Genomic DNA, 23,596 nt, shown 5'->3' with positions numbered 1-23,596 from the left:
GGGTTTTCACTAAAAGCACACCTACAGGAGGTTGTGGCCTAACTGAATCAACTGATTTATGGTGGTATTTATACACCTCATGGGAAGGCCTAAGAATAGAAGGAGATAGGATATCGACATTATAGTCCTTTTTGTCCCCAGATCAAGTCTAATTTTCCCTATGCCTCCTGCACTCTCAGTCATAGGAAACCTTTGTTTCCTTGCATAGATGCTCATCTTCCATTATGTGGAATCCTTTTGCACATGCTTGAGAGGTGATCTTTGATTCTTGGGCTGGACAGATCCAGAGGAAGGTTTCGTTGGTTCCGCCGTCGGATCAGGTTGTATCTATCCACTACTATTTGCTGATATCAATAAAGAAGCTCTACCTTGTTCCTGATATGTTATGATCTCATGTTTTTTATGATTCATGTGTAATATATCATGGTTTATATGTCTATGCTTGAAGATCTAACATGTTTATTATACATGCACTTTGAACTACTTGATATATATATGCTTCTCTGAACTGTTTTGTAGGTTTGATCACTTTGGAGGAAGCAAAGGGTTTGGACCCTACGAGATCGACATCAAACGTAGAACTTACGGGTAATCCTCTCAAACCCAACTTTGGTAGTTTATATAGTTTTCTTGCTTGAATGTATGCTTCTTGTTGACACCTTCAATATTTTGAGGTTGGCAACCCTTACCTTAAGGAAGTTTTTCCCTCCAACACAAGGGTGTCACACAATTGATTCAGATGAAGAAACAAAAGAACCAAATGTAAGAATATATTCCTTGTGGAAACTCATAAATGATTCAAAAACTAAACAAGAATATGAATACCTTAAGAAGAAATTGAAGAATAGTGAAAAATCAAATTCCTTGCTAATAAAAAAAACTAGGGAATTGATAAACCTACTTGAAAAGTGTGATGATGAAAATATCTATTTGAAGGTCCATTTTTAAGAATAAAAAAAATTTGAGGAAGTAATGAAGACTCAAACGATGAAGAAAGGAGAAGATTTTAAGAAGTTGGAAGAGAAAATTTTGACATTGAGGGTTGAAGTTGATAAATGTTAATTTTACCATTGTTCTACGCTGTTTCAATTGCTTTAGCCCAATTCAATTCTTCAATTAGCATTCTTTCAATATAAATTAATTATTTTTATCAATCAACAGTAACGAAAGATAGAACAGTAATGCAATGACAATAGAAGACAATCAACACATTAATAAGAAACACAAATTTGGTCAAAGACTAGGGAAAAACTCCACAACGGGGAAAACCATTTGTAATTCTTCTTTTATTAGATTGTCATAAAATGTTCAACAGAGTACAATGAGCTAATACAAAATCAACCAAAAATATGATCCCACCAATAAAATTGATCGGAGTTAACTTTCCCAATCTGTGCTCAACTGAAGTCACCTATAAAAATGAAACGTTAAGTCCCAGCTGCATGGAGGGAGATTCATGTGTGCGACTCGAAATTTTTAGCCACAAAAATTGGTTTGGATGCATGCGGTTGCACCAAAAAAATTATGTTTCAATGTTGCGGCTAGAAACCAAAAACCCTAATCACATGTGCAAGTTATTCCTCCCCCATCAGAAGATTTGGATGGTGATGTGTATTTATACTAATTTGACCATGATTGAACCGACATTTCTTTTGGAGACAGTTCGACTTATGCTCATGTAAGTCGACTTGTTTGAGAGGCAAAATATGGATTTCCTAACTTGTAAATTTGATTTCTCTTCGACGAGTTAGGAGGCAAGTAGATATTCATTGGAAATGGCTTGAAGCCCTCTACAAGCCTGTGATGCAGGAAAGTGTTCCCTCTGTGGACAGAGGCAACCCCTCTAGCCTTAGAGTGGGTCTAGTCACAAACAAGGATAGATCAACAATAGCTTTCCTTAAACAGACATAGTTAGAAGCCTACCTCAACCGGTGGTCGATGGAGTTCCATTGCGCTGCTCTAGCTTCCGCTTCCTTCTCCTAATGAGTAATCAACCTGAAACAATGCAAAGGAAATACAACAAAGCACGTAACCGGAACAACAATGATCTATTTACTCACAAAGTTAAGAAGTCATGAGCTATCAAGTACATTACATACAAGACATAGGGAAAAATCATTGATTGCATTAATAATGAAATAAGAGTAAGCTTACAACCAAAGTCTTGATGTCACAAGCCTTCTCAGAAGGGTCTAGCCAGCATGTTCCTCAAGCATTCACTCTTTGAAGATGGATCTCCCAACATACAAATCTCTCTCACTCACAAGTTTTACACAAGAATAAAGGCACTTCACAACCTTCCTCAAGCTATCAACAATCCCACACTTGTCACACTCACACCAGCTATCTAGCAAACTCACAAGCACTAACAACACTATCAGCAACCATTCCAAAGACTAAGAACTCCAAAACTAGTAGCACATAGCAATGGTGAGAGTTTAAATAGGAGAAGGAGTCTCCATGAAAGGTGGGAGAGTGAGCTTATCTCCAAGGAAGGTAGCACAAATGACGGAACAACCATGCCAGAGAAAGGAGGGCGACATAAACTAGGCCAACAACCAGGTCTGGAGTCATCTGGAAGGCCGAATGTTGGAACAAATTCGCCCAATCTGGATCATTGCGGGCACATAACTGGTCTTCTGCGCTGACATCGCTATTGAATAACGTAGCTAGTCAGATCATCGCTCAGGATTACAAGACACCTCGCGCTAGCACATAAAATCGGACCATCGCGAGAATCAGGTGTACTTTCGCGATGGCAGCACTTCCAAACTGTTTAGGAGCGCCCTTCAGCGCGTTTATTTAGCCAACAGACGTGATAAGGCAGATTACTTAGGAAAAGTGGGTCATTTGGCAACATCAGAGAGCATTTGTCTAACATGAGCATGTATGACTTTGGACACATGACACAGTAGGAAGACTGGAGTGAAGACAGCGACAAATTAATGTGTAACAAAGCCTATCTCGTCTTTATCTTTATCAAGTCATACTTTGATATAAATAACAAATTATTTTTTCAACATATTTCACCTAACAAAACTCATGTTATTTATAGAATTGCTTAGCCATGTTAGAACACATAAGTCTTTCACAAACTAATCATGTTAATGTATAAAATTACTTAACAATGTGTTAGATGATCCAAAATACAAAATTCTTAGTTCACAAAGTTAGGATAGAATATTTATTTATTTAGAATATTTAATTAAATATTGGAGACACTTAGAAATAGAATATTTTTGTAAAAGATATGACATCTAGAATAATGTTGTATCTTAGGCTCCAATTTAAGAGGAGAGTTAGTAGATTGGTTAGAATTGCATTTATTGTAAATGGACACTTGTTAATTTAATAAGTAGTCCATAACTAGAATAAGTAGGGAAATTAAGCTTATATATAGTTCATTCTCTTGATTGCAAGAGTGTTGGAATGTGTGTGTAAACTCTTGCAAAATTATTATGTAATTTCTTTTCTGATTAATAAAATTGTGTTTGAAGACATTTGGCCATTATTGTGGTATCGGAGCTACAATAATGAAGCTAATGTGAATACGAGATTCTAGCTCTGCAGGCTCTTGGAAACTGCAGGCTCTTGGAAAACTCCATCAAAATTGTTGGTATGAAAAATTCTAGCAAAAGAAAAAAATTAGTATTATTGTTAATTTAATGTGAATATGAGATTCTAGCTCTGCAGTCTCTTGGAAAACTCCATCAAAATGGTTGGTATGAAAAATTCTAGCAAAAGAAAAAAATTAGTATTATTGTTAATTTCAGATTTTGAGTTTGGAAATTAATTTTCTTTTATCAAACCCACGCTTTATTTCTTCTTACTGGATTTGAGATTTGAAAGTTACAGATCTTGCAATTGTTCACCAAATGGGCGTAAATATTGGTTCATAATATTTAAATCTGGCTGAGAAACCAGCATGCTCTTATCCGTCAACCCTTCAAACGCTGCTTCAATACCCTCCCTTTCCTCTGGATGCATACGACCTTCAGCGTTAATTTGCGCTAAACCCTTTTTTGGCGGCAGAGCTCCCCCAGTTCCAAACTACTTGGGCCGCTTTTGAAACAATGGATTAATATCCTTCAGAACCTTCTTCTTTGTAGCAGCGAGAGCCTTAACCCCTCTCTTCGAAGTCATTACCGGAATCGATTTGACCCTCACTCTGCTAACTGACCCGGTACCTCCTTCCACGTGCACGTCAATCCGAATATGATCAAACTTCTTCTAAGATAGATTCAACTGAGAGTTATTGATGAAATTCATGGGCTTGGTTGATGCAGCAGCGAAGATTTGGAAGCAAGTTTAGACGAAAGCGCTTCTTTATTTTTTTGCTTTCTGAGATCCTTCTAGCGCTGTGCAGTCGACTAATTTGCTTCGATAATTGTTATATTTTCTGTTTTTTGAGCATTCAATGGTTTGACAGAGCCACTTTCACATGAGAGAGCAGTGACACGAGGCCATTTGAAACCATTATTAGCAGATCTCATAACCAACTCAAGCAACACAAGGTGTTTCAGCGAGGGGTGGAGCGGATTCGATCTGCTCACCTAGTTAAAATTCCTTGCGTTCTCAATGCCTTTTCATTCTCTGCGTTCTTTGAAGGTTTGCTAGTGCTGCATCAGAATAAAAGCGTTTTGCGTTTTATTTATTTTCCTAAGGGACAGAGATATGGCCAGTTTCAGTTTTCACACGGACAGCCATACCCAAGAGATTTTGTAGATGGTGCAAGAATTTTGTTGAATTACATTTCATTCCATTGACACCATGTCATGTATTAAATCACTTTATAGAGGTGTAATAAGGTGCGCTCTATGAATGGTTTAAAGTGTGTCAATTGAAAAGTAGATTGAAATTCACTTTTTAAAATAGGGACTTGATGAAATTCTTTTAAATGGGAGTTTAGAAGAAATTAAAGTTAATCCCATTTAAAAGAAATTAAAGTTAGTGGAGTGATAATGTGGAGTTTTTTAAACGGAGTGATAATGTGTAATTATATTTTGAAATTTTGTATTTTAGTGGAGATATAAGGTGCGATTGAAATTTGTAATTGTAATTTTAGTAAGGTGTAAAATTTTGTAATAAGTTTTTTTTTGAGGTGATAGATTGTAATTCAGTAATTTTTTTATTTTGAGGGGGGTTAGAGTATATTTTTCATAAAACTTTGCATGGTACTCTAAATCAGTCAAATTGTGAAAGATTTCATTGTAAAATTTTTAAGAGAAATTGACTAGATCCAAGTGCAAAGCTCAGTCATTTTTCTCCTTCAACGACTATACGAGGGTTAAGGCCAAGCCCCAATAGATCATTTTTGCATGGCATGTTTCATGTGACAAGTTGCTCATCTTTCCCGTGCTCGATTTGTTTTGGTGCAAAGCTTCAAACCTACAATGTCCAAATTAATTAATCTGTTCTCTGATTCTGATAAGCTTGAAGTGGTAAAATCATACAAGACATATAAATGTCTCATTGAAAGCACCCTAATATATTATGAATTGTGGCAAGACATGTGATGGAGACATTAAGCCTAATAAATCTACAGATGTAAGTTCACTTGCAAAAAGGGAAGTTAAAAATGTCAAAGAACTAACTCTTATAAAGTATTCAGTTAATGATGAGATGTATATTCATATTGAAAATGCCTCAGATGCATGGTCTGCTTTGCGTACTTTCAAAGATCTATTTGATACACAACCTAAATAAAAAAGGTTGATCTACAACTTAAGTTGCTTTAACAAAAACTAACTAAAGGAGGAGATGTCCTTAAGTATATCTCCAGGCTTAAAAATATTAAGCAAGAACTAATAAAAATCGGATTTCCAACAATAGACGACAGTTTCATGACCACAATTCTAATTGTTGGATTGCCTTCTTCTTACATGCATTTTTTGGAAACTCTACAAGTGACCGGAAAGTTAGATAAATTAAAATTTGATGAGCTAAGTGAGATGTTGGCTCAACACGACAAAACTTTTTGGAAGAAAAAACAAGGGGAAGATGTCTTCTTCATAGAGGCCAACACAAGTAAATCATCAACTGACAATTCTAGAGGAAGAGTACATTTCAATCAACATCCAGCAGCACATAGTGGACAAGGTTGTGGAAGAAGCCAAAATAGAGGAAACTTTCAAGGAAAAGGAAACAGTCAAGGCATAGGAAACTTTCAAAACAGAGGCAACTTTCAAGGCAGAGGAAACAGTCAAGGAAGAGGTCAAAGTCAAGGCAGAGGGCAAAATCAAAGCAGAGGTGATCTGAAATTGAAAAGGTATTACAGACTTATGTGTAGAGTTGTCTATATTACTTAGTGCAATGGATCGATAAGATTGTGAATAACACAAAAAATTAAACAATCACAAAACACAATCGAAACACATCAACACAGCCAAAATGATAAAGGAGTTCACCAGACTTCCTAACTACGTCTCTTGGTCCTAGCTTCCAGTGCTGACCTCTATATTATGTCTTCAAAATGGTTGTTACAGGTGTGAGATCGAAAACATAGTCTCAACACAAAAATGGATTTCACCATTGAGCTTTGATCGAATCCTTGAGTTGAAATGAGCATATACACGACCGTACTAGTCACCCTAACCTCCAGACCCCCTGGAATGGTTCCAAAATACACTCCCCTGTCAACTTTCTGTGTTACAGTGTTTTTATAACACGTTTTAGTTACAATTTCCAATAAACATGGAAACAATATGTTTATAATAGAAACAGGAGAAAAATGAAAGGACCGGCGGGCGTGGGTGGACCCCGACCATCTGGCCTTTCCCTGGCACTGATCTCGAGAACAACCCATCTGACGGTTGTTGCATCCCTCTCCTCAACTATCTCGAAAACCTACAACATTGATATGTCCTCTGCCATTCGACGGCTGTCGTGTGGTTTCGCGCTCCAACTAGCACATTCGCTATTTCTCCGAAGGCACATGATAAAGTGGTTTTCAGGGGGCTACATGTCACTCGCTGAGTGGAATCACGTGCTCCTGGTCCAAAATCGCTTCCTGCCTTGAGGTCACGCGATAAACCATTTACCGCCCTCCTGCTGGAACTCAAAGAGTTTAGCTCTTTTTGCATAAATATATCATGTCTGTTTTTCCAGATAACATGCTTGCATGTTTCGACACGATATGCGACGATCTCCTTTGATCGAACGATCTCTGTTCTTGAATGTTGTTCCTCATCACCTAAGGTCTGAACCAATTGTATACTGCTACATTATCTGTTGCGCTGACATCATCAGGGACTTACGACTCTGACCCGGGTTGCCACATGTCCTGCTGGCATAGGCTTTAACCTTTTGACTTGAATATTTGATTAGCTCTAGTTTCCTTATCCAAACTCGGATTTCCATGCGGTTTGCACCATTGGCTTTGTTTTCACAAGCTCTTCAACCTTATTCCACTTTCTCCTATATTTGAAGACTTTAGATCTGGAGGCTATGTTGGATCCATTTTGGATCACTCCTCCCCACTGGAAGCTTTTGGTCCACCAAAAGTTGGTTTTTAGCTATCGAGTAAGTGAGGATAAAGTTCCTTCACTTGTCCAATTTCTATCCATCGTGCTTTACTTGGATTTGTACCTTTGAGTCCAACTCTCAAGTACTCAACATCCCTTCATCATGAAGTTCTTATTCTCCTGTCAAGAACTATGTCCTCCTGTAACTCATTGAGATACTCAGGCAACAGATCCTCAATGGAAGGCCACTGACCTTTCTCTTCGGGATCTTCAATCAATGAAGGCTCATATAATCTCAAGTTCTCAACATTAACAACTGAATATATTTGCATATAAGTTGGTAGATCAAGGCGGAAAGCATTTTCACCAATTTTATCAAGTATTTTGAAAGGACCATATCTAATTGGCTTTAACTTTTTATCTTCCCCTTGCACTCTTTCTTTGTTGATGTACAACCAGACATGATCACCAACTTGAAAACTATGCTCAACTCGATGCTTGTCATGTCGTGCCTTATACTTGGTTTGAATTCTTTCCAGTTGTTCCTGTACTGCCTGGTGAATTTCTTGGATTTGTTCAATGAACTTAGTTGCTTTATCCACATCACTGTGTCCATCAACTGCTATGCCTTTACCAAAGACAAAATCCAAGGGAGACTTTGGTATAAAACCAAAACAAGTCTCAAAAGGAGGCCTCTGAGTAGAAGAATCCTTGGCACGATTGTAAGCATGCTGCACATAACACAAATTCTCATCCCAAAGCTTGGGATGCTTGCTGCAATATCCTCTAAGCAATTGTATCACTATCCTGTTGACCACTTTTGTCTGACCATATGTTTGTGGATGAAATTCTATTTTCTTCTTTAACCTTCTGTCCATTAACTCCCATAAACTTGACCAAAATTTCCCAACAAATCGAGAATCTCGATCAGATATAATAAAAGTGGGTAATCCAAAATGAACCCATACATTTTGAAAGAACAACTTTGCAGTTTGTTTAGTTGTGACCTGTTTATTACAAGGTATCAAAATACACATCTTACTGAACCTATCCACAACTACATACAAATAATCATGACCTTTTCTAGACTTTGGCAATCCCCCAACAAAATATATGGAAACACTTTCCCAAGGATGAGAAGGAATTAGGAGTGGAGTATACAAGCCTAATTTTCTATTACTGGGCTTGCTTGTAGCACACATAGTACATCCTTTGATATATCTAGAAATTGTCTCATGCATTCGTGGCCAATAACAGAACCTTTGCAATTGTGCAACTGTTTTACTCACCCCAAAATGACCTGGTATGAGAGAAGTATGTGCTTCTCGAATTATCTTAACTCTTTCAGTTTGTGGAATGCATAACTTTCCCAAATGATATAAGAGTTGGTTCTTTGTATAATAATCCAATTCTTCTACCTGCTTTCCATGACTTAAAGTTGCATATACATCCTTAAAATCTATATCTTGAGCATATTGTTCAATGTAACTTTCATGAATTACTAAATTATGCTTAAGTATAGTGGATGCATTTATGATTGGTCTTGATAACATGTCTGCAACCTTATTATGTATGCCCTTCTTATATCTGATAACAAGATGAAATTGTTGTAGAAAACCCATCCACCTGTAATGTCTTGATTGTTGCAATTTAGTTTGTGAGTGTAAATATTGAAGTGGTTGATGATCTATGTGTATGATTGTTTCTTTACCCATTATATAATGTTTCCACTTTTTAACACTATGTACTAATGCATACAATTCTTTATCATATGTAGGATAGTTAACTATTGCAGAAGTAAATGTCTCATAATGAAAGCATATAGGCTTCCTGTATTGTATCAACACTGCTCCCATGGCATAGTCACTTGCATCGGTCTCAATCTCAAATGTATGCTGAAGATCTGGCAGTGCTAGTATTGGCGTTGTACTGATCCTTTCTTTCAAGGTGTCAAAGGCTTTCTGTTGTTTGCCTCCCCACTGAAACAACTGTTTCACACTTGTCAAAGCATGTAAAGGAGTTGCATTCAATGAAAAGTTAGCAATAAACTTTCTCTAATATTGCGTTGCCCCTAAAAAACTTCTAACTTCTGTAGCAGATTTGTGTTTAGGCCAATTCACAATGACTTCAACCTTAGAGGGATCTATCTTCAATTCACCACCCCCTACAATATAACCCAAATAATTCAAAGATTTCCTACCAAATTCACATTTTGACAGTTTCACATAAAGATTTTCTCTCTTTAAAACATCTAAAACCTATTTACATGTTCATCCCAAGTCTTATTAAAAACAAGAATATCATCTAAATAGATTATTACAAAATCATCAATAAATGGTCTAAATACATCATTGATGACTCGCATAAACGTAGCAGGAGCATTAGTTAAGCCAAAAGGCATAACCAACCACTCATAAAGTTCTTGCTTCGTCTTAAGACCATTTTTCCATACATCCTATTCCGCAACTCTGATTTGATGGTAGTCGCTTTGCAAGTCTAATTTATAAAAGTAAACTGCATCTTTTAATTGATTTAATAAATCATCAATACGAGGAAGACGATAACGATTCTTGATCATAATTTTATTTAGTGCTCTAAAATCAATGCACATTCTCCACGAACCGTCTTTCTTTCACACCAACACAACTGTTGATCCGCACGGTGATGTGCTTGGTCGTATAAACCCTTTATCGAGCAACTCCTATACCTGCTTCTTTCTCTCTGCATTCTCTAAAGTTGATAACCTGTACATTCCAATGTTAGGTAGTGGATCATCTTACTACAAATAAATATCATGTGCTATCTCCCGCTTGGGTGGAAGCCCCTGAGGCTCTTTAAACATAATATCATAATCAGAAACAACTTTAACTAAATATGCTTTTTGTTTAGGGTTTCAACCTCGGAATGCATCGGATTTATCAAGATCCTTTGCCTTTACAGTCATTAGTAAAAATTACTTACTTGGATTGACTATTCTTTTCATCTGTCCTGAGTTTATGAGAGAAAAATTATCTTTAATTTTGTGAGCCCTTACAATATACTCAATTCCATCCTTAGTGAGTTGATACTTATTTTCAGCTCGATAGAAGATAGCCTTTCTATTGTACAAGTATGGACCTTTTAAAACAATTCCACATATGTCCAATGGGACTATATCTAACTCAACCTCATCTACAAATGTTGACCCAATAGCAAACCGAAGTTTACATTGTCTCGTAAGTTGTAGCTTTGTTTTATCACACACCCAACCTAATGGATATGGCTTCTTATGAGGTTTTGTTTCTAGACCCAACTTATTTACAATTGTTTCAGAAATCAAATTTACTTGTGACCCACTATCAAATAAAGTATCAATTTTAGTGTGTTTGGAAATGACTCTAATGAAATAGCTCATTTCTTTTCCTCTCATCACTTTCATTATCAACAAAATATGAAGAACTACTTGTAGATGCTTCAGAATCTTTACCTTTTATACATGTGGCTGTAACTATTGTTTCATCACCTGAGTCTGACCCCAAGTCCTTCTAAAAAGCAATAACATTCTTTCGCTCTTTACCCCTGAACTTCTTAGGCTTCAATTCTAGATGCAAAGACCAGTAGTTTGCCTCATCGTTTCCTTTCTTCTTACAATGATTGCATGAAGGTTTATCCTTCTTTACAATGTTTGTTTTCCTCTCCTTCCATTTCAATTTCTTATTTCTTTTATTCTTGTTCTCAAAAGATTTGGATGATTTCCCAACATCTAGGTTTACATTCTTACATCTAGCCTCTAGATGAGTCACTTGGACTAATACATCATCTAAGCTAGTGGGATTGAACATAAGTATAGTATTCTTCAAATAACTATGAAGACCACCTATATATTTTAACAATGTCTCTAGTGAGTCCAATGAAATACCTAATGTTAAAGCTCTTTTTCGAAATTCCTGAGTATAACTCTATACAATTTGACCCTTCAATTGACGTAGTGTCTGCCAACTCATCATTGCCTCTTGCATGTAAGCTAAAGGATAAAATTGCTTTTTAATGGTAGAAACAAATTCATTCCAAGTTGAAATGATTTTACCATGTTTTTGAAGATCTGCTTGTGTCTTGCCTTCCCACCACACAAGTGCGGTTCCTCTGAGGCGAAGGCTAGCCAACTGAATCTTCTTCCTTCTGAATCGATTTTCTGCACCGTGCAATATACATCAATTTACCTTATCCAATTATCTAGCATTTCTGCATTAAGTTCTCCATCATAAATTATCAAATCAAATTTTACATCTAATTTGGTCATAGAAGTTTTCTTTTTCTTCTTCTTAGAATAACTTGTTTTATGAGAAGTAGACGATGATGATGACGATGATGGTGATGATGGAGGAGATGGTGGAGGTTGTAGTCCTCCTTTCCTTTTATCTTCCTTCTCTTCTTTCTTTGGAGGGACAAAGAGAAAAGGTTCCTCTGCTCCTTTGTCTGGTCTAGGTGATGAAGTGCCTTCACCTCTACCCTTTTTAAACTCATGATACATCTCTTCCACCATGGCACGTATCATCATGAAGCTATCCAAGAACTAGGATTCTGACCCAAGTGGAGCTTCATCTGCCATCCTTCTTCGTGAAAAGACCCTTCCAATCTCTGGATTCGCCTCAACAAGTTCTCCTTCACCTCATCTAAGCATTAACCTAGTCAGCATTCAAATCTCCACACAAACTTGTCAAACCTTAAGAACCTTAAGCTTTGATACCACTTGATTTGAAATTGAAAGGTATTACAAACTTATCTGTAGAGTTGTCTATATTACTTAGTGCAATGGATCAATAAGATTACGAATAACACAAACAATTAAACAATCACAAAACACAATCAAAACACATCAACACAACCAAAATGATAAAGCATTTCACCAGACTTCCTGGCTATGACTCCTGGTCCTAGCTTCCAGTGTTGACCTCTATATTATGTCTTCAAAATGGTTGTTACAGGTGTGAGCTCAAAAACAAAGTCTCAACACAAAAATGGATTTCACCGCTGAGCTTTGCTCAAATCCTCGAGTCGAAATGAGCATATGCACGACCGTACTTAGTGCAATGGAACAATAAGATTACGAATAACACAAACAATTAAACAATCACAAAACACAATCAAAACACATCAACACAACCAAAATGATAAAGCATTTCACCAGACTTCCTGGCTATGACTCTTGGTCCTAGCTTCCAGTGCTGACCTCTATATTATGTCTTCAAAATGGTTGTTACAGGTGTGAGCTCAAAAATAGAGTCTCAACACAAATATGGATTTCACCGCTGAGCTTCGCTCGAATCCTCGAGTCGAAATGAGCATATACACGACCGTACTGGTCACCCTGACCTCCAGACCCCCTAGAATGGTTCCCAAATACACTCCCTCGCCAACTTTATGTGTTATAGTGTTTTTATAACACGTTTTAGTTATAATTTCCAATAAACATGGAAACAATATGTTTATAATAGAAACATGCGAAAAATGAAAGGATCGGTGGGTGCAGGTGGACCCCGACAATCCAACCTTTCCCCGGCACTGATCTCGAGAATAACCCATCTGCCGCTGTCATGTCCTGCACCTCCACTGATCTAGACAACCTATGTTATAGCTCTGATACCACTTGTTATAGATCTGATCTGGAAATATATGAAAATACAAATATACCCAATAAATAACAAGATAGAAATAAATAGAAATGATTCACTTTATTGATCAAACCCTTAAGGTAGGGCAACACCATACATTCACTCCTTAAGGAAGGAGAACACTCCACAAGCCATATGTTTGTTCATATAATAATCTTTGACCTCTCTCCATGTGGAGTTTCTAACCTCTATATAGGCCTCATACATACAATACCATGGGTCATTACCATGGTTCCCTCATACCATTGAACTAATACCATGGGCCCATTACATTATTACTAACTACTTGTGGTCCCTTACATGATATGGGTTAACCACCTTATTTATTACTATGGCCCATCCCATTATTACATTATTACCTTAGGTACCTCCCTTTGTACCCCATATTATCCCCCCTAGGTATATAACAACCTACACCATTGATCTGTCCTCTGCCATCCAACGGCTATCGCGCGGTTTCGCGCTCCAACTGGCATGTTTGCTATTTCTCCGAAGGCACGCAATAAAGTGGTTTTCAGGAGGCTACGTGTCACCTGCTGAGTGGAGTCGCGTGCTCCCGATCCAAAACCGCTTCCTGCCTTGAGGACACACGATAAACCATTTACCGCCCTCTTGCTGGAACTCAAAGAGTTTAGCTCTTTTTGCATAAATATATCGCATCCGTTTTTCTAGATAACATGCTTGCATGTTTCAACACGATATGCGTCGATCTCCTTTGATCAGACGATCTCTGTTCTTGATTGTTGTTCCTCGTCACCTAAGGTTTGAACCAATCATAGACTGCTACATCATCTGTTGCACTGACATCATTAGGTACCTACGACTCTAATCCGGGTTGCCACATGTCCTGCCGATGTAGGCTTTAACCTTTTGACTTGAATTTTTTATTAGCTCTAGTTTTCTTATCCAAACTCAAATTTGCATGCAGTTTTCACCATTGGCTTTGTTTTCACATGCTCTTCAACCTTATTCCACTTTCACCTATATTTGAAGACTTTAGATATGGAGGCTATGCTGGATCCATTTTGGATCAAGAGGTCAAAGCAGAGGAACTTGACAGTATCAAGGAAGAGGCAAAGACTTGAATCAAATTGTCTGCAAAAGATGTAACAAAGTGGGCCATTTTGCAGAAGATTGTAGAACTTCCATTGATAAAATTCCAAAGTTCCATCAAAACACAACTCAATTTGCCACTGATGAAGATAATGATGGTTCAGAATATGTCTTCACATCAAGTCAAAGATCAAAATCAACAGCGTTAGTTTCCAATTTTTTTCAAAGTGATTATGAAGATGCATGGATTTTAGAGACAGGAGCAACTCAACACATGACTTTCGACAAGACTTCTTTTGGAACTTCCAACCATGCCACCTTAGATCAATCTTTTTTGCTGATGATACAAAACATACTCCTTATGGAAAATGTGTCGTTAAAGTTTATCTTCATGACATTGAAGAAAGATTGATTTCAAATGTATGGTATGTACCCACCTTTAAAAAGAATTTGTTGTCTTTAGTCTCGATCCAACAAGCTGGACATCAGGTGGTTTTGGAGGATGGCCTAGTTAAAATTAATTCAATCAAATAGAACATGAAAACAATGATGACAAGATATGAAGATGGAAAACTGTTACGAATGAAAGGAACAATTATTCCAAGGAATTCTGACTTTGCAGGGGCAACCAGCACAAACATTTCACCTATCAGATTATGGCATGTGAGATATGGACATCTAAACTTTGACAGTCTCTCTCAACTGCAAAAAAAAGGAATGGTTAAGGGACTTCCTACCTTCAAGAAAGAAAATGCAAGATGTGAAGCTTGCATTTATGGAAAACAAAGTCGAGAAACTTTCCCGACAAGTTCATGGCAAGCAAACAGGCATTTGCAATTGGTACACAATGACATTTGTGGACCCTTGCAAGCTTCTCTAGGAGGTTGCAAGTATTTCTTACTCTTTATTGATGATTTCAGCAAAATGACATGAGTTTACTTCTTGAAGCATAAGTCAAAGGCATTTGAAAAGTTTAAAATTTTTCGTCAAGTTGTTGAAAATGAAGTCAAAGAAAAGACTGGCACTCTTAGAACTGACAATGGAGAAGAATTCACTACAAATGAATTTCAAAGTTATTTCAAAGACAATGGGATCAAACGACATCTTACAAATGTCTACATTCCACAGCAAAATGGAGTAGTAGAAAGAATGAATCGCACTTTGTTAATAATGACGAGATCTATGTTAACTTTTAAAAAGTTAAGTCCTATCTATTGGGCAGAAGCAATCCATACAACGGTTTACTTAAGGAACGCGTCTCCCACAGCTTCTTTGGATGGAATCACACCTTATGAAGCATGGTTTGGTTTCACACCTAAAGTCAAACACCTTAGAGTTTTTGGTTCCGTGTGTTATGCCTTAGTTTCAAAAGAAAAACGAACTAAACTTGACTCATGAAGTTTGAAATGCACAATGATTGTATATTTGGATGAGAAGAAAGGGTATAGGGTTTTGTCAAGTGGGAAATTTATTGTTAGCAAAGATGTAATTTTTTATGAAACTGAGAGTAAGAGTGCTGAAGAAATAGAACATCTTCTTCAAAAATTGGAAACAAAAGGAGATGAAAGGAAAGAAAACATTCAATGTCCACCAAATTAAAAAAATTGGTATGAACTTGATTTTCCTTCCTCTAAAGATGATTCATCCAATCCATCTACTTCACCAACACAATTTGGGTCTTTTGGCAGTTCATCAGAATCTCCTAGTAGAAATAGTTCTTCTGACAATGATTCTCCACCCCCAGAATCTGCAATTGATCGACGTACCTCTATTTACATTAATCCTCTTTATAATGATGGTGACTTTTCAAAATCTCAAATAAGTGAACATCAATTTCCAAAATGGGTTGCTAAACTTTTCAAAGATGTAAAGCTCGATGAGAAAAATAAAATAGGAACAAGGGGGTCCACCAGGAATGAAGGAAATTTTTCCTTGATCACGAATGATGTTACTGAACCCTCCACGTACAAAGAGGCAGTAAAATATAAAGAATGGCAACAAGCTATGATTGAAGAATATAAGGCAGTTCAAGACAACAACACTTGGAAACTTGTTGATTGTCCTCAAAATGTTAAACCCATCGGATGCAAATGGGTTTACATAATTAAGTACAACCAAAATGGAGAAATCGACAAGTACAAAGCTAGACTTGTGGCTAAGGTTTTTGTGCAGCAGGAAGGCATTGATTAGCAGCACAAAAAGGACGGAAAGTGGATCAAATGGATGTAAAGAATGCTTTCCTCAATGGAGATTTACAAGAAGATGTATATATGACACAACTGCCAAGTTTTGAAATTGAAGGGCAAGAACATAAAGTCTGTAAACTGATTAAGGCTTTTAAAACAAGCTCCATGAGCTTGGTATGCCAAAATGGATGAATACCTTCAGAAAGTTGGCTTTCAACGAGTGAATATGATGATACTTTGTATGTACGTCAACAGGGTCAAAATCTGGTGATTCTTGTTATGTATGTAGATGATTTGATCATTACTAGAAACAATGATGATCATATTGTAAAGGTGAAAAAGGAGTTACATGCAGGTTTTAAGATGACAGACTTGAGACTACTTCACTACTATCTTGGCATTGAAGTATTCCAACATCCACATCATACTTTCATTTCTTAGAGTAAGTATGCAGCAGAAGTTCTTCAACACTTCGGAATGCAGGATTGAAAGCCCGTTCTTACCCCCATGGAAAAAAGCTTGAAACTTTCAAAATTTGAAGGGGGGGGAAGGTGGACAGCACTACTTATAGAAAGTTGATTGGCAACCCAATTTATCTGACAACGACTCAACCAGATCTATCTTATGCAATTAGTATTCTTTCACGCTTTATGCAGAAACCACGAGACAACCACTGGAATGCAGCCAAAAGGGTTCTACGATATATCTAAGGAACAAAAGATTTTGGTCTTCTTTACAAAAAAACTAAAAACTTTGCACTTGGCAGATTTTCAGATGCCGACTTTGCTGGCAGTATTGATGATCGAGCATCAACCTCTGGTTATTTAATGAACATGGGGTCAACTGCAGTGTCTTGGAGGTGCAAGAAACAAGCTACAATGGCCACTTCTTCAACCGAAGAAAAATACATATCAACATGGGAAGCAGCATGTGAAATTGTTTGGTTGCGCAGAGTTTTGAAGGATTTGGGCATTCCTCAAGCAGAAGCTACATCATTATTCATCGACAGCCAGTCAACCATAAAGCTTGCCAAGAATCTAGTTTTTCATTCCAAAACAAAACATGTGGACACCAAGTATCATCACATTAGATCGCTCATTGCCAAGGACGACATCAAGCTAGTTTATTGTCCTTCAGAAGATCAGGTCTCCGATATTTTCACAAAACCACTTGGTAGGATCAAATTTACTAAGTTTAGAGATGAACTTGGTATCTGTTGTAATGTATCTTTGGATCATAGGGGATAATGTTAGATGATCCAAAATACAAAATTCATAGTTCACAAAGTTAGGATAGAACATTTATTTATATAGAATATTTAATTAAATATTGGAGACACTTAGAAATAGAATATTGTTGTAAAAGCTATGACATCTAGAATAATGTCATATCTTAGGCTCCAATTTAGGACTAGAGTTAGTAGATTGGTTAGAATCGCATTTATTGTAAATATACACTTGTTAATTTAATAAGTAGTCCATAACTAAAATAGGTTAGGAAATTAAGCTTATATATAGTTCATTCTCCTGATTGCAAGAGTGTTGGAGTGTGTGTAAACTCTTGCAAAATTATTATGTAATTTCTTCTATGATTAATAAAATTGTGTGTCTGAGGACACTTCTGCCATTACAATGTTCAACACAACACTCTTTCACAAACCAAAAAGACATTATTTGCATGTCAACCATGGCCTTCCAAAAGGGCGAAATGAACATGAACATCTACAAACACCTTCAATATCTTAGGAAATTATTAGACTAAAACAAGACCATTCAAAATAGAGATACAATTAGCAGATGTCATTTTACAATTATGTGATTCGTAAACTTCTGTGGATATTCCACAAGATGGTTTGTCATAACAAATCTGATAAAAATAAACAAAAATCTATACTGTGAGGGTAAATTTCCTTAGATTCCAAATTTATTAATTATCGTTTTCTACTTTGGCATGGAATAGATAAAGCACGGAAAATAGAGAACAATAAATCACAATTACATGCCAACCACTATGAACACAAGATATGCGTTGGGAAACCCTTACAAGACAAAACCCAGTTGGAAAGTGCAATTGCTCTACTCTCTTTTTTCTGGAATGGAAATAATGCAAGTAAAAAGGAGAAGGCACTCTCTGTGAAGTTACTTGAGACCTATGGCTTGATAGCATGCTACAAACACCAAAACACCTCTATTATGCTCTCTCACTCCCACTCCCAAGTTATTTTGCTCTACAGTGGAACAAGATACAATAGAAATGAATGGAACCATTTTTCCTCCTAGTGGTCCGGTTATAACATAGCCCAATAGCCAACAAAAGGTTAGGTTTGATGCCTTCAACTGTCAACTAAAGTTACAACTTTGACTCTTATATATTCTTCTTCATAGTCTTCCTATGGCTAGTCCATTTTGTATGAGTAAAAACGCTAACGTGGTATCCTCTTGAACCACGGTGGTCAAATAGAAAGGACAACTTCCCGGTGTAATGACTTTTGCATATAGAGTTTGATTGATAGCTTTCTTGCACTTTTGGAAAGGTCTTTGACTGTAAAACTGCACCAATGGGTCTGGCACAAGTGAAAGTGTTTGGACTCCAAAAAGCTTCCTTTAATGCCTCAAACAGCCTTTGAAAGTTTTCAAATGCCAATTCTCCAAACTAGGACCTGTCAGTAAAAATGGCCCCGTGAGTTGATTCATTCAATCTTTCCACTCTAAAAGCATCGAGATGGATGACAAATAATATAATAATCCAACCCAAATCATGATGATATAATCAACTGTGCATGATTAAGTTTGAGAGAATAGTTATTCTAGCAAGATGCTAAAAGAAAAATACCAGACTTGTTCTTCAGCTGGACAATTACTACTTTTCCCTAGCAGAATTCATAATATGTTTCTAATATTCCTTGTGGATTTTTTAAATTTATAAAGGAAGGCAATGCACAAAATTTCAAAATACTGATTCCACCAAAACATGAACCTTAAGAACACTTTTCAATGGCATACTCCCAACTGATACGCAATCCATATATAGCTGTGTACATAATTTGTGTAGTAGTCAACTGACGAAATACATTACTACTTATATATGGCCATATAATGTCATTTGCTATGAAAAAAGTCCTAGTAATGAGAATCAATTCTAGTCCACTACTAGAACATGAGCTATCATTACTGGATAATGACAACATGGAAAAGAAATATAAGGGGAGAAAAGAAATTTTTCTATCTCTTATGCCTATAAAGAAAGTGTTCTTGGTTCAGATTGGTAGAATGTAAGTCTTCAAAACTTGATGTTAATGGTTCAAAATTTCAAACACTACAGATCATGACTTTCTTCCTGTAGAATAATACATTTCTTGTCATTGATGCACTTGATTACAAGAATTGCTGCCTCCAGTGGAATGGATAACAGCTAATACATTACCGTGGAATCCCTTATTGGAAATAGGGATTAAAACAACGAAATTTTGGCAGATTGGAATTACAAGGTTTTGGTCAACAGCTAAATGAACGAGAAATAATTTTCAAGCATACTAAAAGGTATGAATATCCTAACGCTTAAACCTGGACTAAACCTATAAATCATTTGCCAGCCAATCCTTAACAAATAATCAGACAAGGAAAAGAATTTCCTCAACAAAGCATTTTTCATAGTTGTTGAATTAATTTCATTAACAACAACAATCCATTTTAATGGTTTACAGTAGGTAAGCCTTCTTTCTCATCAAAGGCAAACACCAGCTCATCCATTTCTGAGGGTATGTTAGTTAGTAACATAGGTATGCTGTGGGTAAGCACCAAGCTTTTGTTCTCTTTGAACTCTTCAAAATACCCTACATAACACATAACCAACACTGGATCAAGATCTACCATGGAGAAACAGAGGCATGAACGATTACCATAAATGTTTATTAATTAATCAATATGCTAGGTTATATATGCATTTTAGCACTAGTGAGCAGCAAACAGTTACCTAGTCTGATCAGAGAGCTCCTTTCTGGCAGTATCCAATAATGTGGTAATGAACTTTGAAAGTTCAGGATTGAAGCAATGAACCGCAGATGCATGAGCTAGAAAAGGAAGTTTTCTAAGTGCTCGGCCACTTAGACCCTGATCAAGAATTCAACAAAAGCACTCTAAAATAAGAGCAAGAAAGGATAAGCAAAATACAAGTGAAGAAATAAGTAATCAACAAGTACACAGTTTTTTACGCTACCAACCAACATAAGAAAAAACATATCACCGTCAATAATGAAAACCAACCGGGGCATGTGCCTCACTTTCCTACCTCGCAAACTAGCGCTGCTTCCAGTAAATTCTTCGACAGGCTCAAAGAATCCTCCAAATGATTTGATTGAGCCGTATTTAAACAATGTTGTAGATTTCCATAACTCAATAATGGTGACTCACCAATATCCTGATCAACAAAATCTTCGATAAATGTCAGAGATAAATCTATGAAGAACAATAGCGTCTATTCAAATGAAATCTGAAAACATCAAGCTTCCTAATAAACTTAACAGCAATTTCTAAACAATCCAAAACATGAGGATACTTGTAAAAGGATATTTACGCTCTCCTGATTGACAAATAAATTTATTTGGACTCCTTGATTAAAATAGTAACTGATCAATAATGGCCCCATACTTCACTTCGATGCAAAAGTGGCCTCAACTTGTGATTTGTAAACAACAGTTTGCATCACTTTACAGCAATCCAATTTTAGGATGCATGTTATTTGATCTTCATAATTCAGAAATTTAAGGCAGGCATAGCATACACTCTTTGTAAAATCCAACAAGGGGTTCTAACTCTATGCATACTATATTTTCAGTCCAAACTTCAAGCAATGTTTCTTAGAAAACAGTGTGACAATATGAAATATACAGAGGTCCACGCAATCTCAATGCCTATATTTTGGCATTCACAGGTAATGTTACAATGTCTCTAACTTCATCTTTTCTGAACCCTCGTTGAAATATTCAGAAATGATCAAGCTAGAACACTTGAGATTGAGAAAGGATCACTTTTGCATTGTCATTATCCCCAACAACAAGGAGATCACAGTAGTGCTACTTTTTAAGGGTTAACCTTATATGATCACAGAATCTTTTAAACATCAATGCCAATTGCTCAAGTCTGTTACGAAAAAAACAAGCACACAAACAAACCAAGAACATGAGAACTTGGAACAGAGATATACTTCTTCAACAATAAAATGGAGAGAGCTCGGAGGACACGATCTTTTATAATAAAATTCTAAAGAATGACATAAACTCTAAGTACATAAACCCTAAAAATAATTTAAATGTCCTTAATTCATTCGTAAAACACTAAAGCGTGAATTAGACTAATTCAACAAGTGATTGTATTAATATGCCAAATTCTAGACCATAGTCTAGTGACCATTATGAACTGAATAACTCAAACAACCTCTCTTAATGGACATTCTAAACACTAAACCAAGTTTATCTCTAAATCTCACAAATTCAACTAAGCCAAGAAACTTGGTGAAAATGTTTGTAGTTTGCTTCTGTGTTGGGAAATGTTTTAACTCAACCTCTCCATCTTCTACAAGTTGTTGAATGAAATGACAATGCACATCAATATATTTATTTTGCTCACAGAAGACAAGATTCTTTGCCAGGTTGAGAACTACCTAGTTATGACAAAAATATCACAGGTTCATCCTAATGGACTTGCAAATATGCAAGCATTCTTCCAAGCTAAGTTGTTCCACATGTCCGTTTTATTGCTGCTCTTTATTTTAAATTTTAATTCTATAGAGGTAAGTGAAACTGCGTGTTCTTTTTTGTTGTTCCAAAAAACTGGCCATGTGCCATGACTAAACACAACCTGTTGCAGACTCATGTCATGCACGGATCCTCCCTAATCCAACTTTGAATAACCACACAAATAAGGCTCCTTTATATTCCCATATAGAATACGAACATCTAATTTTTTATTTACATATTGTTACCACTCAAAGTTGCATTTGAGTTATAAAGTCTTAAGCCGAGAGGGTTATCACTATCACTACAATAGTACCTGTTACCCACCACTGTTGAAGTTTCTAAGTCTACTTAGTTAGAAACCCTCCATGCACTTTATCTAATTTATTTCTACCTACTTGTTATGTTACTTAACAAGTTATTTACAATGTAAATACTAAAAATAAACACTAATGCATGCTCAACATATTACAGATCAACAACTAAAGGAAACAGAAACAATCACACCATATGACACCATTATTTTTAGACCAATGTCCCCAAAAAAACCCAATGTGGGAAAACTGGTGTAGCTATTTGAGGGTTTTATTATTAAGCAATATCAGAGTACAATTTGGGTTCCGAAACTAGCCTACCCAATAGAGAATTTCCTTGGCAATAATACCTCTTAGTTTCTGACAAATCTCTTGGCTGAAACTCTGGATAATCCTTCCGGCAACTCCTCAACACCAATCTGCGCCAGAAACCCCAACGTCAGCCTCTCTCTGGTCTGCGTCAGCGCCTCTCTGGCTAGCGCTGGCCCTGCGTCACCTCGGATCGGTCTACATTAGCAACGCTAGCCTCTCTGAGGCTCTGCGTAGCTCCCGCTACCTCTGCGTGGCCCTGCGTGAGCCCTGGCTAGTTCTGCGTCACTCTCCCCGGCTACTACGCTACTCTCCCGACACTATCTTTGCCTCTCTGTCTCTCCGTACTCAATGCCCCTCAACTGCAACTCCCAATCACTAATTCTATCTCTCTTAGCAAACCCCGCTCTAGAGAATAGAATGACTGATCACTCTAGTGTACTCTAATTGACTCTCAAGCCTCCTCTTATACTTTTCTCGTTGACATATCAGCGACCGAGATTAAGTCCCTAATCAACAGCTAAGATTAGATCTGGCTTGATCCATGTCTTTTGGACCATTCTAACACAGTTTCATATTAATCCACATTAATATTTTAATTTCCTTAAGTTTAGACTTAGGGACTCCATTAAAAATATTAATTATTTTAATATCTCCTGAACTATTTAGAATATGCCCAAACCCTTTCTGGGTATTGGAGATCTCATGTGCCCCAACCTCTCCACCAAATTTTGTGGCTAGAGCACATCCGATGCTACCCCAAATCAACACTCCCTCTTAGCGAGGATTGTGCTCTAACAATACTCCTTACTGAGTATTACACTAATCATCCGGCATCGGTTCATGTGCTGATGCTAGGCCCGCTGCCCACCATCCTCTGCACTGCTGT

General features: G+C 36.8%; 1 protein-coding gene across 1 annotated transcript in view; it reads right to left on the bottom strand.

Moving 5' to 3' along the window:
* Positions 1-19,614: 19,614 nt before the first annotated feature.
* Positions 19,615-23,596, bottom strand: part of LOC149173498 (pachytene checkpoint protein 2 homolog) — a 404,891-nt gene continuing 400,909 nt past the window's right edge. The window contains exons 13-15 of the mRNA XM_089424627.1: positions 20,641-20,769; positions 20,326-20,462; positions 19,615-20,185 (exon numbers count right to left, since the gene is read on the bottom strand). Coding sequence (XP_089280753.1) covers positions 20,176-20,185; positions 20,326-20,462; positions 20,641-20,769 — 276 coding nt within the window. The 3' untranslated portion in view covers positions 19,615-20,175. The remainder of the gene's footprint in view (positions 20,186-20,325; positions 20,463-20,640; positions 20,770-23,596) is intronic.

The sequence above is a fragment of the Pinus tabuliformis genome, chromosome 4_2 (genome assembly GCF_031772625.1).
Source record: "Pinus tabuliformis cultivar Carrire ecotype Pingquan chromosome 4_2, CPIR1, whole genome shotgun sequence".
Classification (NCBI taxonomy): Eukaryota; Viridiplantae; Streptophyta; class Pinopsida; order Pinales; family Pinaceae; genus Pinus; species Pinus tabuliformis.
This window is presented reverse-complemented; position numbering and strand designations above follow the sequence as displayed.